Genomic DNA, 17,263 nt, shown 5'->3' on the forward strand with positions numbered 1-17,263 from the left:
TAACTACACACACCTTATCAACTGCCAATTACGTCTCTGTATGTATATTTGCGAAATTAAGTCTCGAGAAAAAAAATCTGAGAGAACTTGGGGTTCGAAGTCCTAGTTTCCTTGTCGCTTTCCAAATGACATATTGCAAAAGCTCCAAACGACTTCTAGTCAATGTCAGGACGTGAAAAATCGTAAATACAGTTTTATAAGCTGAATTGGTTTTCTTCCAGTTGGGACGCAAAATAAACAAACAAACAAAATTACAAGAAACAAAACATATACTAAGGACTACAAAAGAAACATATTACTCTGCGTTTCTTAAGAAAGAAACAGTGAATTAGAATGAATCGTGGACTCGTAAAAAACGTTCTTTATGGCTGTTACTAAAATGATTTCAAGATCAAGTGTTCAAACGTCAGTTTTAATTAGTACATCCATATGCCCTCATCTTACCAACTCTATTCTGGGGATTTATATCACACTTCTAGAAAACAATTACCAAACGCATGTGATAGTCTTTTTCGTTCCAGCGAAGCAGGAGAAGTGTGATCAAAACAAAAGCTGAGGGAAGACATGGGACTGAAAGGAGACTTAAGTTAGCCCAACTTCTCGTGCTTTTCTGAAGGGGAACGAAAACGACTGCTACGCAAGTTAAAACTAACCTGGGGGAGAAGTTTTGTTCCAGTGCTGATGAGAGGCACTTATGATGGGAATCAGTGCTTCTGTGATGTCACCGGGGTACAGAACCAACATGGCGTTTAACACATCTGTGGATCACAATGGATCACTTTGTCAAATACGGGATGTTATATAGTGGGGCACTCATTGAGGTGGAAAACGAGGAACAAACTTGAGGGCTCTATTGCATTGCTAACCAAATTTTAACCCCTTCTAAATACGTACGTGGGCAAATTTCAAACGAGACTTTTTTACTTTTCTACGCTCCGTGACTACCTCAGAAAACTAGACGGCGTCGCCTTCTCAACCAACCTTATACGAAACGAAAACAACTTAGCCACTCGCGCTTCAGCGAAATTCCTGGTTTTTAATTGAAGCTCTAACTGGCTCGTGATGTTCCTTTGTCCAGAGTGGCCATTTTTATCACAGTAATTGGGTCATAGTGGCCCTTTCCACAATAACGTCGCCCACTGAACCTGTGTTCACATATCAACTATGATATAATCAACACTTGAACCCACGCAGCCGGTTGTCAACAGGGCAACGGAGCTTTTATTATCGCGGTGCCAAACGAATAGCCTTTCGAAGGATCTTCAGAACATTAGGGACATCAAAAACTTCAAACCTTTACACCCTAACATCAGTGTGCATATTCCCCATACTGTTCTCTATACATTTCCTAAATGTGCCAGCAAGGAGAATTTGTTTAACAATCAAAAGGTTCTTCAGTTGTTTATCATTTCCTTTATTCTCGTGAACTTAATGTTTGATTCAGGGATGATATTGAAAGGAGAAATTAGATGCTAGTTACTCTCAGGGATTAAAGGGTTAAGGAAAGATATATATTATAATATTATGATATAATATTTAACCACAATTTAATGAATAGACATTATTGGCTTTTGGTTTTTTATTACGATTGTAAATACTGTAAAGTTAGTTAGTTGTGTCTGAAAAGCCCTGTTAAGGGAGACCCAATAAAGTGTAAGTGAACATAAGTATAAAATGAGTGCTGTTGATCATGGATAAGGAGAGGAAAGTCTTTCATCCGATTGCATTTTGCTGATATCAATTAAACACAACACGCAAAAAAGACTTTTTTCGGTTGAGGTTCATTGAGTGCTGTTGGGAAAGTATCCATCGATCGATATGACTTTACGACTTACCCAGACAGGACTGCCTGACTTCTTTTGGTGTGTAGGTATTTAACAGCGAGAGAAGTTTTTGGGCGACATCGAATCTCTCTGACCATCCTAAAATACTACTACGAACGTCTGAAAGACACAAAAACAACGCTAAAAACACGAAGACAAGAAGTACCTACTCTGCGAGAAGATACAGGTAACGTCTAGTTTCTCAAATTCTACATTTAAACATAGTTCAGTCTTGCAAGTCAAGTGACCCAGTTCATAGCGGAGCTTATCCTCGTTTCCCTAACTTGAAATGACTGAGAGTATTGCCTCAGAAGCAATCCCCAACCAAGGCTGGTATCAGGACCTTTGGGTCTGGAGTATGCCCCAAACAACAAGGGACTCGGTACTTAACTGAAGAATGCGTCTATCGAAAAGATATCATGTACAGTCTAATTAACGATGCATCGGCTAGAAGACAAAAGTGAGTATTTAATACCTTGTTTATTGCTATGCGGCCGACAGCACACTAATAAGTTGTGTAAAATCATTAACACTTCCGTCAGGTCTCCTGTCACGTGACAAGCTGTAGCCTCATGGTACATCATGTGAAGGGTTGTAAATGCCTGTTGAGTAATTTGAGAAAGAGAGGAACTTTATTAATAAGTTATTGTCTGTTGTTGTTCCTGTCACAGATTTGACTGGAAACAATCACGCAGCTACACGATCGATTCGAAATTCAGCCTTACATCAGACAGCGTGAGAAGTCCTTGGTTGACAACCACGGTCAGTCTGTCCTCATCCGTTTGAAGCAAGATCTTGTACGCACTACAATGAGAAAAATAAAAAGATTCTTTAATAACGATCTATTACAGTTTTCTACACTCCACTTTTTTGATCTAAGCTTAATAACGACACGAGTGTAACTATGACATGAAATAGAGGCAGTATGGTAAAGCCTCACTTCCATGCATCTAACCTTCATGTCTTTATCTCATACACTAAAGCCTCGCTATCACATTACTCGCCCAAGAACCTCCTACACAGACCCACGTACCTTATAAGTGTCGTCCACGACGCTCCTCCGTCCAGGCAGTTCTGGTACAGGATAATGGTGTCTCGTCTGAACGATGCTTCAAAGGCTTCTTCTTCTTTGCTTTTCTCTTGGGGCGGATCAGGGGAAGTAACGCCAGCAAAAAGCCTCATGAGGGCAAAAAGCTCCTCGACTGCCTATGACACGGGCAAACGAAAACACTTGTCAAGCAATTCACACTGTCTCATCGCGCTCAGAAAACAGCACACTCTTCATTTCCTGCTTTACCAGCTAACCAAAAGGGGGGACTACTAATTCTAAGTACTGCTAATGTATAGTGGGAAATAATTCCTACAATGCCTTACTGTGCAAAAAACGGGCAAGTTAGGGAAAACATGCGGAGGAAAAACGCGCGGCTTAGCCTGGTACATACCTGTGGATACTGATTCATGCGTATGGTGAGATTTTCAAAAGCCCACTTCATGTTGGAATGCACAGCCAGTTGGTGAGTGAAAGAGCGGGAATGCTCACAACACAACCGAAGTAGCCCATAATATGCCGGAAGTACATTTCTGTTAAAGTTTACTACTTCCGGTTCATCACTGGAACTGAAAACGTACAAAAATCATCACACGTGTCAATAATGGCAGCCAACAACTGGAGGGAACATACACGGACTATCGTGAAAACCAAAGCTATCACATTCAGTGAAGAGGTTAACGATATATGAAGCCAGGACGAACTCAAAAGAATAAACAAATGAATAAAGGGGTAAGTTTCTAAAGATACTATGGTGCTGGAGAGTACAACGGGGTAATTTAGTATTATCAACTGAGTTGTTAACGTAAATTGGCCACCGTTAAGAGTTTCAAAGCTGGCGTTTCGAGCGTTAGCCCTTTGTCAGAGCAAATCGTCGAAACGTATTTCGCTTTGACGAGACGAGATACTAAATTACCCTCGAAGTATAGACAGGCTAAAACGCTGGGAAATAAGAGTAACAAAGCCAGGATTGGTTCAAGTTTTGCATCAAAAGATTAGACCAATCCCAAAGCGGAGTAAACAAAATCCACAGCTATCCCGGATTACCCAAAAGTTACTCATATGACCAAAAGGAAATCAAAAGTCTAAATTAAGAGAGTCACTTACAGAATGTAGTTGAGAGGTATGTTGGCAGCCACGCTGCTGTTTTCCGTAATAAAGTCGATATTTTTCTCACAACTAATACAAGCGTGAAACCAGAAGATCAACAAGGCCTGAGAATTAACAAACCATTTAGTGCATGAGAAACTTACACCCTTTTTGTACTTTTAAATGTTCAATAGCCATCTCATCAGAAGTTAGGCTCAAGCAGATAAAGTTTCAAGCACTTAGGCATTCAGGTATTCCTACTTATTATCTATTCATTCATTCATTTATTTAAAATTTCAAAGCTAAACTAAGTTTCTGTTGAACGAATGCAAATGCTACGTAAACGGAACCCTCCCGACAAGAAACTGGAACAAAGCACTGCAGATTCCGAAAATCAAAAAAGAAAGGAACGAAGGAACGAACAAACAAAATTAGCTACTCAAAAACAGTTCGATTTTTTTGGAACTTTAAAAACCTGTTATTAATTCTGCCACCTTTTCAACAAGTAATCACAAAGGTGAGATATGTCCCATATATGACCCAATTGTCTCACTATCTCAGTAGTAGAGCATCGGACCGTGAAGCTGAAGGTTTGGGGTTAGACTTATCGCCGAGAAATCAGATTTCTCTTTATTCCAGGCTCTTGAATAACACATAACGTCTTCGACGTCTTCGTTTTCGGCGACCAGGATCGAGATATACTATCTTTCGTTATTCATAAATCACCTGTTTGTTAGGATGTACTGCGATATTTGGTTCTGACATCAATGGGTGAAACAGCCGCCACAACTCTGTACAGAATGGCGTGAACTATGAAGAAGGATAAGGATAGTTTCATCGAGGAAGATTGCTAAAAGACGTCTCCGCATGCTACCACAATCCAAAAGGGGTATTAACAAGGAAACATTTTTCTCACCATTTCCTTCTCGGTTTTCGATACAAGGCAGTAGTTCAACACGGCAAAATAGCTGACAAGTTTTGTGGTGCCATGGATGTTTCGATCTACTTAACCAAACAGGACAGAGACAGAAAGAAAAGTTACTCTATTGACTGCAATTACTAAAAACGTTACTGGATTATTTTTCTTTGCTTAGAACAAATACAGTAACATATATACATATAAAATACAGTAAAAATTTGGCATTCTACATACCACAGTATTTCCTGGCTCTTGGAAGAAGGTTAAGCAACATTTTGTAAATCTGTTTAAAGTTAGAGGTAAAGGCGGACGATTACAAAAATTAAAGGCAAAGACGAAGTACAACATAGAAGTAATAATGATAAAATAAAATGTCATACCTCATGAAGTATGGAGAGAGCATCCTTACTCAACTGAAAAAAAAAAATAGAAAAAAAGGATATTCCTGTTAGAAAATGACCAAATAACGCAAAGTACAAATCTGAATGCGCCTAACCATTTAATTTTGTAATTCACCTGAATTACTAACTGAATTGGAACCAAATAGATATCTGGAGGAAAATTGGATTTGAGTCTTAAAGTGAGAGGATTAACTGAACTTCTAAAATACTTCACCATATCTCATAAAATTGCATATAAGAACTGGAAATAGTCGAGGAAAAAAATTCGTTTGACGCATTTCTTTCTGTTTGTTTGGTTGCTTAAGAGCGGGGCGAGTTCTTTCCATCTATTTTTTTTTAAGGTCAAGATCTACTATTCTTTACGACTGACATTTAAACATTGTGAATTATAGTTACCACCATTTCTTTGTGCGGTGCAGAAAAGCTTCTTGACCTGAGAAAAGAAACAAAGGAAATGAACCATCACGATTTCTTACCACAAAAACTATAGTAGTATTAGGGATCTCTTCTCTTTATAAGCGATTAAAAGCAATGGTAGACAATAAAAATGAACTCTGATTTTGATAACCTGTGTTTGGAATTCTTAAGTCAACCCACTGCAAAAGTTGCGAAAATTTCTGACACAAAAATGTTTCCTATTGTTTTACTTTACAAACCTAACGAAAAAAGTTAAAAGTTTGTAATAAAAGCCACTTGAAGTTTCCCCATAATACAAGTACTTGGTCGTACAAAAGCTCGATCCGCGTTCGTTTCAGAGAGATGACCACCAAATAGCCGTTCGTTCGTTCTATAGTGAATACTCTCAGTAGCGCTGTAGCATAATCAGCGAAGCCCGCGATAGGTCTATGAGGGGTTTGTGCGGAACCCTCCCAGACCCCTAGCGCGCTTCCATTGCACGGGCTTTTCCCATCGTGTCGCAACGCCAATAACAAACCCACTCGCAAGCAACGATTACGGAGAGACACGATTGTGATTTTGTCCGGTGTTCCCTTGCAGAGCCCGATTAATATGGGGTCCGTTTAACCGAAATGTCATGATTTAAGACTGCCCTGACAGTCTCGATGGAACAGTTTCAATGTAACACAGAGCTGTCCTTACCTGAACCCTTGTCTGAAGTGACTGTTAGGCACAAGGCTTACCAGAAGATATGCAGAAGCTACAGATGACAAAGAAAGAACAGACACTCTGAGAAATACTGCTGGATGGAAGAGGAAAACGACTTACAAAACCTGACAGGGTAAAACTTCACCTAACTCACGGTGCACAGCTACGAAGTTGCTGATTATTAAACTATACTATTTCATGCTATACACTCCCATTTAGCAAAGGTTTCAACAATGTTTTCCCTAAGCAGCTGTCGTTGGTGTGATTAACGGCTGTGCCTGGAAATAGGCCTTAACTCTCTGACCCCTAAGAGTGACAGGCATCTGAATTCTCCCTACAATATCAACCCTGCATCAAACATTCAGGTGACGAGAATAGAGGAAATGATCACCAACTAAAGCAGCTCTTGACAAGTTCTCCATGTCAGAAACTTAGGAAACGTGTAGAGAACAGCATGGAGAATATGTACAATGACGTTAGGATGTTAAGGGTTAAGGCGAAAACCCAAACGCGAGAGCCTGCCCGCAGGCTAAACGGACGGCGGTAAGAGGTCTCAAGGGCAGCGGTAGACTGCCAATAGCCAGCTTTTATTGAAACCCGGATTGGCGAAGAATTGAGTTTTGAGGGAACAGATGTTTTTATTCTCCGTCAGAACAGCAGAACATTAACAAGGAAGGCAAAAGAATATTCTTAAATTCTCTCGCACGCTTAGTTACAGCATACTCATCCTTCTACTCCGAAGGTGGTAAAATTTTCCAGCTTTTTATTGAGTGTTTCTCTTTCCTACACGAACTTAATTTTGCAGGTCAGGAACCCACAATATCTACGAAAATTAAAATGGTCATCGGTTGATGATTATGGCAGCAAACAAAAACTACCAGATACAGCGGTCTTGGCACGAATTTCTGTCAGGTTATATAAAATTAAATCTATGTTAAATGATTTAACTCACCATTTCTAAGCCTGAGACTGTTGTCAGCAATAAGATACTTTTCCACCCACTTATCCATGTTTTCCAATACCCACTGATGAGCCTACCAACAAACGGCAAGGATAAGTTGACGGTTTTCACAATCAGTACGTTAACACTTTCACTGCCAAGATATCATTAGTACCCTCATACAATTCTTATGATGTCAGTTCGGAGAATTAGGTATTGAATCAACTAGTAATCTCCATGTGAATTTTTCTCTATTCTCATAACTTGTCTGCTTGATATTGCATTGACCTTGTAAGGAGAAATTCTCTCTTGGTCACTCATGGGAGTTAAAGGGTTAATCGGAAAGTTCGAGCATAAAGAGAGAGTAAAAAAACAAACAAACAAACCAACACATACCATCCTGTTTTTCGGAGCCATGCACGTTAGCCAGTCTATACACAGAGCAGCGTTGTATTCGGCAGCCTGCGGAAAGTAAAACAGACGCGATTATCTTCTTGTCAAGCGCTCAATACACAAGCGATATTTTACATTAATGCAACGTTATTCCAGAGACTCTTTCGAAGACAAGGAAGTCTTCGTTCTTCGGTCAATTCGAAAGACATCACTGAAAAACCCAATCCACACTTCAAATTGTTTTTTGTTCTTGTTTGTTTGTTTGTTTTTTTTAACATTTATACGAAAAAGGTTGCCAACATTTGAGCTTTAAGATATACTTTGTTTATTCTAGGCTAGAGAGTGTGGGGAAAAGTTTAACCCTGCGTTATGAATAAATAAAAGTAACAAACACAAACAACAACAATGAAAACTGCAACATGTAGCTTACCTCCCAGATACGTGCGAGGGTCAGGTTGGTAAAAGATGGCATGCCAGGTGGACCCCCCTGCATCTCTGTCAACATCGACAGTAACTTGAAGAATGAATGAGACTGCTACAGGGGGAGAACGTTTAAAGAGAACGTTTTAAAAAAAGTTCTTACCAAAGGAACTATTCTGATATTTATTAACTGCTCAGTTTGCTACGTTTTACTAACCTCTGGTGGAAGCTTTTGCACTGAAGACATCAGCAGAGAAATTATCTGCAAAACAACAAAACGAAATGAAAAATCTGTTCGTGAACGTGTGAGATTTCAGCGTCTTTTATTAACGAGTGTCAAAAATATAAAGAGCAATTCTGCTGCTTGAAAACTGCCTGAAGGCCGAGAAACGAACGTGGCCAGGTTATGATTGACATTACGTTGGCATCTGATTGGTTACGGAGGAGGTGCGAGGCTTCTAAATCAGAGCAACGCGAAGGTTGTTAAGACACGTGCAAATCGCTGACTCACGCTTTCCGCTAGCTTGAGGTTGTATCTGCACAGACTAAAAATCAGGTTGGTTGTGTGGCGGAGGTTAATACTGTCTTTGATGGCATGGAAAAGGAATGGAAATCCCTGAGGAAAAAGAAATAAAATAACATAAGTAATCATTAATTGATAATGAGTCGGTTATGATACGTTGAACAAAGCGTAGAGCTACGAGTTAGTAAACGAACATACCCCTCTAATGTCGGTCTTTCCGAAAAATAACGTCAGTATAAATCAACAGGGATTAACATAGAATATTGCCATACCTTTCCACCTGTTAAAGCAGCCATGTCATTCTCTGAAAGATGCAGTTGCCTGATATAAAGCAAGAAAACATAACGTTATCGCACGAGCTTTGAGGTTCAACCTCGTTTCATGAGAAAAGATGGCTGCGGCGAGGAGACTCGAATGATTGAATAAAATGATTGGTTGAGAGAGAGGCGCGAGTTTTCTGGACCAATCAGCGAGGTAAAGCAACACCTCAATGAAAACTGCGTTATTATTGAAAACAAGAACAATAACAATGATTCATTCTCGTGTGTTGTGTCACATGTGACACGCATCTAGCGTCACAAACAGCTTTGCACTGTATCTCATCTAAGGGTATTATGGGATAGATCTCTCCATGTTATTGTCAGAGAAGTTTAATGCTGTTTCACTGGCAAATTTTACTCTAAATAAATCTAGTTTCGCGGCTGAAGAGGGAACTACGTCTCATTTATTGTAAGGAGTGGGGGGGGGGGGGGGGGGGAGAAAACAAAGTCATGTATGAATATATTTTAAATATATTAGTTAATAACTTGGTTAAAATCAAGCATACCTTTCCCCACGAGACTCCTCGACCAATAGCGCCATAACTGAAATCATCTTTTCCAAGGAACCCATTCGGTATTTATCTTCTGGAAGAATGGTGACCACTTCTTCATCGTCGTCATCATCACCGTCATCATCTTCATCTGTTGTGGAGTCGTTCTGAGAGAAGTAAATGATTCCATTTAGGAAAGACCACATTCACAAGCGAATTTGGGTACCACGATGTCAGCCCAATTTCTCCTCCACCCCCCCTTCCCCCCAAATCTTCGCCAAACTGAAGGTAAAAGCAAGGGAGGGAGGGGGGAGAGGTAAATAGGTAAATTTGAAACTGAGCACAACTTTCTTTCCACGGTTAAACTAAACAACTACACTTATGTGAACCAAAAACGGGCTTTCCAAAACGCTCTCAGGTCGTCACTATTCTTGGCATTTTTTTTTTAAATGTGCACGCCAAAGAATCCCGCCGGTGATAGTTGCGTTTTTAAATTCGTCCGGTGTAGAGTGGATGTTAAAACATTTCGTTCGTTTTCTGGCACGGACGAAAACCTTTTGTTGCATTTTAGATCAAAAACACCGTTTTAAAATCTATCCGGCGCACGATTGACAGGCCAAATAATCCATATTGAGTCGTTAACTTACTAATTCTGAAGCTTTTGTTCCCAGGTAGAATTCCACCATGACTGTAATGGCGTCTGCTTTCAGAAGAAATTCACGCTGCAAAAAAGAATACCACCACCATAAAACAGATGGTCTATCTACATATTTTTTTAAGTTTTTTTTCCTTTTCAATTGATTGTCGCGACAAACCGCAGTTAAAACATCTTACTACACCGACAGTCTTCGACAACTCTGAAAATTAATATTGGGGGAAAATCGGTTGTGATGTTTACGATTCGGATCTGATTAACTCCAAGGGTGGCACAACTCTCCCTCACTACGGTATCACTACCGAATCATTTCAAAAAGATAAGGAAAGCTCAAGAAACACTTTCGACACCAAACTAAAAAGTAAACTAAAACACATCGTTCACTCTCGTCGAGTGCATCAAAACTGCCAGCTAAGAGCAAATAAACAGACATGGTGTAATAAAAAGTGGTGAAAGCTCATCAGTTATTCATAAATGCTTTAAGATGATAGGATGTACTCGATATCTTTTTGGAACTGTTGATTATAACTGTGCATCACTCATGAGTTTGGAAAACGAAAGGTCCACGAGTCCATACCTCTTTGCCTCCCAGTACGGCGAACTGATGTATAAACCAAAACACCTCTGAAAGATTCTTGACGTACGCCTTGATATTGTGCTCCAGCTGTACATTAGAAAAAAACATCGTATTTTAGATGGATCCATTCTGACCTCAACCTTTGGTTATGAAAATGAAGTTAATACGCCGCCGAATTCGAAGCTTCAACATCCTCTCCCCTTTCCGGCCAACCCACGTGCATTTGACTGTCCTCCGTGCCCGTGAGGCAGGAAATTTGAATCTTGCCCGGATGGGGTGGGGAATTTTGAGCGTAAGTGCCAAGTCCTTCCAATGGAATATCTTTCAATACGGAGCTGTTTAAGGCCTAAGTTTTAAAGTTTCGTCAATGTGAAGAAAGTCAAGGTCGCTGATTTTGGCTTTTCCAAAATACTTGGGTGAGCATTTTAATCGCAATTTTTGCCCCGGGGGGAGAGGGTGGGAATTTAAACAAACTTACCTTCAAAACTTCAAATGCTCGGGGGGTTGCCGCGGAGGGGATGTTGAAGCTTCGAATTGATCGACCCATAACGGATTACTTACCAATCTAAAAATAGCTTTCACAAACCCGTTGACAAACACAAAGTGCTCGATCTCTAATTCCTCGTCATCATCATTCCTGAATAGCAACAGGAATTGTTAATATGGATGCAACACTAACACAAACAAAAATTGTCATATTTTGAACCGTAAAGAAAGCAAAAATGACAGATGATCTACAGAAAAGAGAAGCATGCTTTACAGTTCTTCAATAAAGCTCAATTATTCAGTGCGGATCGAATGTGTTGAAGCAAAAACTGAGCAAATGCAATAATGCAAAGTGCAATATGCAAAACGAAACTAACTTGTCGGTGTGGCCTGCATATAGTGGCCTCAGGATCTTAATCACATCCAAACAGAGACGAGCCAACATCTGCAAAAGGTAAAAAAAAAAATTGCTAATAAAAAAAGGAAAAAAGTATTCGCCGTTAGGTAATTTTTACACCCAATTCCCTCTTTGGACAATTACGCATATTCTGTCGCAAAGATATTTCTTGTAGATCTTTGAGGCAATGGTTCTTCGCAAGGTCGTGGCGTTATTACTACCCAGTAAATTGGTTGTTCCTATTCATCTCGAAAAAGAAACTTACCTCCTACAACGAATATGAACGTGTAAAAGAAGATTGCAGCATTATTTAACTAACGACTGCAGGTCTTGCATTCGATTCAGGAGGGGTATGAAAGTCGTGTAAGAAGTATGTACTTCTCAACGATAAAAAAATAATAATAATCGAAATAAGTTGTTTGTTTTGTTTTGATTTGTTGTTTTTGTTTTTTTTAAAACCAAACGATGGGTTCTCTGAAACAAAGCTGATCGAGAAACTGACTGGCTGAGGTTAGAACCCTCAACCATTTTGTGACGACAAATGTTCCACAGGAGGGGGGGAAAGGGGGTGGGGTGGGGTGAGTCAGTGTAAGTCCCCCCTCAGTTCCTCCAGAAAACCACGTGATCCCCTGGCGATAAATAATACAGTTTTAATAACAATACCGTGACTAACTCAATTTCACTTACATGCCGAACACTTTGTATGGGACACTTGACCAGCACTTGAAGCAACCATTCCTCACTGCTCAGTGTCTCCAGAAACCACTCACAGACATCTGAGGACTGTTCATATTGAGACAGCAACAGGTCGGCCCAGTTCTTAATCAGCAGTTTTTCTTTGGCGTGAACGAGTGTTTCCAACAAGAATGATGTTCCTGGTTAAAAAAGTTCTTGTTATAAAAAAAAAGTTAACTAACCTCCTCGCTCGGGATATTAAAGAGTCTAAGGTGTCACTTCGGCGACGTGTAGTTAAACGATGCTGAAAAACGTATTTTCTTTTCATTTAAGATAATCTAACGGTACGCATCTTTACTTCGGCATAACATATGAATGTAGTGACTAAATTGCTGTCTAGGTTTCCTTGCTAAGAGGACAAAAAGTTGGTGATTTCACGTTTTTTTCCCTGAAGGGGATAGCTAAGAAATGCAAAAAAAGAATGCAAAAGGTCTTAAAATACCCGTGTTTCGCTCTTGTTCTACTGATCAGATCTTTTGTCTCGCTACGTTCTTGTTGCCATCGCCGTCGTGGTTTTCTTAAAGTCCCTATTTTATTAACTTTGACTGGTTGGCGGTGACTTTGTAGTGAAAACTTATTGAGAAACGTAATGTGACACTGTATCTTCCGCGGCTGTAGATCAGTTCGAATTGATCTGTTCAGTAACAAACACTGAGCAGTTTTGATTCAGCATCATCAAGTACTTGGCCGACGCCAAAAAGACTGACCTTAATGGTTAAATGTTTATCACCTCTCCTATTTCTACGCCGCCTCACCCTCCTCCCCTAAACTTCTCTACCCCCTGCTTTGATATCGACACAAGTCACGAGCATAATTACCCAGCTTGACATTGGACAGCACGAGCTCCTTGGAATCTGGAACCGAAGGTGCAATGCTGCTGCATATAAGCCACATGAAATTGAAGTAAGTCGTGTCGAATACGTGTTTATCGTGCAAGAACTGAATGTTGTCGTGCCAGATCCAATCAGCCAGCTCTTGGCTTAGCTCGATGTTTGGCGTCTCCGCCAGTAACTCCTTCTCGTTAGGATCACACCGTTCGTAGAACAACATGTAGGCACTGTGAGTCTTCTCGAATGAAAAATCCATAAACTTTTCTGTCACTGCATCATAGGTCTTTGTCTGATGAGAAAACGTTTGCCAAATTTAGAGTGGCTACATTTCATTTCCATCAAAATATGAACTTTTTTTAAGGTGTGATGATGATAGCAACGCCAACAAACTAGATTTGCAGTATGTCTACAAACAATGGGTCTACAGTTTAGCGATACTTCTACAAAAGAACACTAGGACACTTTTCTTTACCAGAACCTAACAGATCAGAACAGATTCATCATCCTGCTCATTTACTGTACACAATACACTGTTTTTGAATTGCGTTAAAAAAAAAAGAAAAGAAAAGATATAAATATAAGTATATGTATAACTAATGTTACCGTCATTTCGCCGCCAAAGCACTCAGCCGCGATCTGTGCCGGATCGAATGGTTTCACTTCTGCGTCGTTGAACAGGAACCACTGATCGCGCCCCTGGGGGGAGGACCGGTCTAATATGAAGCTGTAGTAGTGCCCCCCTTCTGCTGTGCCAGTGTGAACCACAACTCCAATCAACTGATACCAGTAGCTTAGATCGAGCTGAGGGTCTAACGAGGGGAGAGGGAAATCATATTTAAGGTGATTTCACAATGCCTACCGTTGAGTTAAACTAATACGCTTGTTGAGTTGGAGCGACTTTTCATCAAAAACATGAAAACAGTCACGTGGACAACAGAGGACACTCTACCTTGATCTTGTTTGTCTCCCATCAAAAATTCCTCCGTGTATGGTGCCATGTTGAGTTGAAGAGGAAAAGAGAAGTGTGTATTAACTTTCTCTTTCATCATAGTCACCATGTTGAACGCATAACGCATTGTGTTGAAACACAGAATCCGCGGAAGAACTTGAAAACATGCCCTACGCAAAACAAATCGTTAATACCGTTAGCTTTTCGAAACATAAGCGATAGAGTAATTTCCGAAACAATCTGTTGAAAATAATCAAGGTTGCTTTGGTTTTGCTCTATTCCGCTCTGCAATTGGTCCTGACAACTCGCGTCACTCTCTCAACCAATCAGATGCAAAACTGAAACCATTACGACTTGGTTACTCCTGTTTTCCCGCGCTTTACGTAATTAACTCGATTTTTGTCTTCTCATTGGTTCCGTGTGATATTTCCCCTTGTTTAGATTGGCTGTTGTGATAACATTGGGTTTGGTTTTACGACACTAAATCGAAAAGCACCCAACAAGCTTCTCTTCCACACATCATTCACAGTAAATAACAGTTGTTTTGAACTTTTACCATTCAATAATTGGTGTCTTCTTTCACTCATTCCTCCTTTAGATTGCTTGGCTTTCGTTATGGATACCCTTGGTAAAAATTCATTTCCTTTGCCGCCTGTATTTCACTCACCTTTTCTCTGCCCTAACTTTCTTTCCACACTGTGAGCACGTGTACATGTTATCTCCGTCCAGTGTGTCTTTGATCGTCACTTCGTCCAGTGATTCCTAGACAACAAGATACCACTAAGTGTCGAAAGTAAACTGAGCCAAAAAACTAGCACCTCTTTGTCTACAAATCAGATTCAAATCCGAGCTCAAAATCTCATTGATAAATATCTCGAGTCAAACTACACATGATTTAACCACCTCAGTATCACCAATTCATCAAAAGACAGTCTTACATAAAGGCTCTTCATGTCTGCCACAGTGCACCGCACAGAATAAAATTCCTCTCTGGTCTTGCTGACGTGTGAACAGTCCTGCGAATGGAAGAACATCAAATCTTTCAGCAGAAATCCACCGCAAACACTAGGGTATCTCATGAAAATAGCTACAATCGTATTAGCCTCGCGAATACGAATGCCATTCGGAACAAGTGTTATACTCATATCAGGGTTTTAAAAACTTTTATGCACAAAGTTATCACAATCACAGGAAAACAAGGACCACTCCTTCTTCCTCGATCTTTCAACATGAAAACTATAGCACAAGATTTAGTGCGCATGCTGTCCTTCAAATTATTGTATAAAGCACCGGAGCTCACGGTTGGTAAAGTCACTTATACCACTACTCTATTATCCAGGTCTGACGGGAAAATTGATTTGAGGTAAGTAAGCTTTCTCACCAGTGACACGACATTGTTGCTGATCTCTCCACAGAACAAATCTCTCACTAGGATTTTCTGGAAAAACAATACAATTATGATAAATACATTAGACGGCCAAGTATGCAAGTAAACAGCGAGAAGTTTATCAGGATAGTTTCTGCAATAGTCAGTGAAAATTCTCTTCGGACTGTAATCAGAAACGTCCGGTTTGACTGGCATGTTCTAAATGATAATAAGCGTCCATAGTACAACACGTTATGTCACTTACGGGTAACTTCTACTCAAACGGAAAGACAATTTTTTTTATTTCTGTAAGAATACCACAACAACAAAAACTCTCAAATAACCAGTAAAACAAACACTATATACCAAAAGTAACGGAATATAAATCTCAAAATGGCAGATATAAAAGCATTTGGCTATTTACAAGAGGGGTCGAGGAGTTTAACTTGGGAATATCCATAAACAAACTCAAATCCATGACCTCCGGATTGCGAGTCTGCCTGAAAGTATCGATAAGTAGGAGCCACAAAATGTTTTAAATTTCTTACCAGTGTTGGTGACATTTCTTCTATTTTGCCGATCAGGTCTGTGAAGAATTCCGTCATGTCCTTCTGCTCTCCAGTGTTAAGAGGCTGTTTGTCCATAGTGTATGTCCGGCAGAAGGTTTTGGGATTGTACGCCTTTCTTTCGCTTGCCTGGAGTGAAAAGGACGCAAACTGGATATTTAGACAGCATTTAACGCAAAGTTTAACCCTTTACACCCTAACATCAGCATGCATATTCTCCATACTGTTCTTTATACATTTCTTAAGGTTCTGACTAGGAGAATTTGTTTAACAGTCTTCTAAAACATGCGTTATATTATCAAAAAATAAACTCTCAAAGGAAAACATAAGAAACAACTGCTGTCTCGCAAAGGAAGCGAGAGATAATTGAAATGTTCATAGAAATCTGTAAAAGAAAAAAGTTGGGAAAAGGAAAACTGGAGACTTCTCGAACACGAAGCTTATTCAAGTACAGGTTTCTTGTTGATTTACCAATTTTTTTTTAGCTTTACCAAAAATGACACACTTCTTAAACACCTTAACTTATTGGCCTGTGCAGTTGTTTGTAACTTTTGCAAGACAACTTGGTTTTGATTGCATGAAAGCACGCTAACTAGTTATGACAGCGGTCGCATATACGCAGACGTTTGACCGCTGTGTGCTCTATTACAGACTAGGGTTGCGTCCTACCAAAGTTCACCTGTACCCATTCACATGCTCTATGAGGAGGGAGACCGCGAGTGTTAAGTGCCATGAAAGCACAACACAATAATCCATCCCGGGGTAGAAGCCGACATTTCGATCCGGAGTCATGCTCAAAAAGGTTAGCAATTGGCCCTCACGTCGCCATTATCACTTTACTTCTTCACATTTTCCTAACAGGCACCCAGTAAAATTATTTCAATCAAATTCCACTCACCATTAAGAAACAAAACATCCTTTGCATTTCACGCATGAGCACCTCATGTTTAACATCGCTGTTGATCTGTGAAATGATGAGAAGTGTTAGAGCTTCAATGAAGAAGACTTAATGCTTTAATTCACTGAGTTGTTCACAGCATGTTCGTAGGTCAAACAGATCACTTGTTAACAAACGAAATCTTACGAGATAAGAACTTTATTCTAAATCTTTATACATTGAGCAATTTTCAATTGGGCGTCGAAGGTAATCCGGAATTGCTTCGGCTTTGCTTTACTTCGTCTTGTGATTGATCCAGAAGAGTCACGCCACTTTTTCAAGCAATCCAAATGC

At 39.9% G+C, this 17,263-nt stretch overlaps 1 protein-coding gene across 1 annotated transcript in view; it reads right to left on the reverse strand.

Moving 5' to 3' along the window:
- LOC113682634 (ubiquitin carboxyl-terminal hydrolase 34) overlaps positions 1–17,263 on the reverse strand; it is a 50,311-nt gene that overhangs the window by 4,929 nt on the left and 28,119 nt on the right. Inside the window, exons 32-64 of the mRNA XM_089212867.1 lie at positions 16,931–16,996; positions 16,015–16,161; positions 15,482–15,538; positions 15,039–15,116; positions 14,768–14,862; positions 14,101–14,270; positions 13,755–13,960; positions 13,140–13,440; positions 12,274–12,461; positions 11,567–11,634; positions 11,265–11,340; positions 10,704–10,790; positions 10,119–10,193; positions 9,487–9,638; positions 8,933–8,981; positions 8,649–8,753; positions 8,355–8,399; positions 8,148–8,252; positions 7,721–7,786; positions 7,337–7,418; positions 6,379–6,436; positions 5,677–5,713; positions 5,260–5,292; positions 5,114–5,162; positions 4,877–4,962; positions 4,687–4,770; positions 3,979–4,085; positions 3,266–3,440; positions 2,857–3,029; positions 2,549–2,627; positions 2,299–2,425; positions 1,836–1,943; positions 654–758 (exon numbers count right to left, since the gene is read on the reverse strand). Of these exons, the coding sequence (XP_089068993.1) occupies positions 654–758; positions 1,836–1,943; positions 2,299–2,425; positions 2,549–2,627; positions 2,857–3,029; positions 3,266–3,440; positions 3,979–4,085; positions 4,687–4,770; positions 4,877–4,962; positions 5,114–5,162; positions 5,260–5,292; positions 5,677–5,713; positions 6,379–6,436; positions 7,337–7,418; positions 7,721–7,786; positions 8,148–8,252; positions 8,355–8,399; positions 8,649–8,753; positions 8,933–8,981; positions 9,487–9,638; positions 10,119–10,193; positions 10,704–10,790; positions 11,265–11,340; positions 11,567–11,634; positions 12,274–12,461; positions 13,140–13,440; positions 13,755–13,960; positions 14,101–14,270; positions 14,768–14,862; positions 15,039–15,116; positions 15,482–15,538; positions 16,015–16,161; positions 16,931–16,996 (3,439 nt within the window). The remainder of the gene's footprint in view (positions 1–653; positions 759–1,835; positions 1,944–2,298; positions 2,426–2,548; positions 2,628–2,856; positions 3,030–3,265; positions 3,441–3,978; positions 4,086–4,686; positions 4,771–4,876; positions 4,963–5,113; positions 5,163–5,259; positions 5,293–5,676; positions 5,714–6,378; positions 6,437–7,336; positions 7,419–7,720; positions 7,787–8,147; positions 8,253–8,354; positions 8,400–8,648; positions 8,754–8,932; positions 8,982–9,486; positions 9,639–10,118; positions 10,194–10,703; positions 10,791–11,264; positions 11,341–11,566; positions 11,635–12,273; positions 12,462–13,139; positions 13,441–13,754; positions 13,961–14,100; positions 14,271–14,767; positions 14,863–15,038; positions 15,117–15,481; positions 15,539–16,014; positions 16,162–16,930; positions 16,997–17,263) is intronic.

Source organism: Pocillopora damicornis, chromosome 7 (assembly GCF_964200805.1).
Source record: "Pocillopora damicornis chromosome 7, jaPocDami1.2, whole genome shotgun sequence".
Classification (NCBI taxonomy): domain Eukaryota; kingdom Metazoa; phylum Cnidaria; class Anthozoa; order Scleractinia; family Pocilloporidae; genus Pocillopora; species Pocillopora damicornis.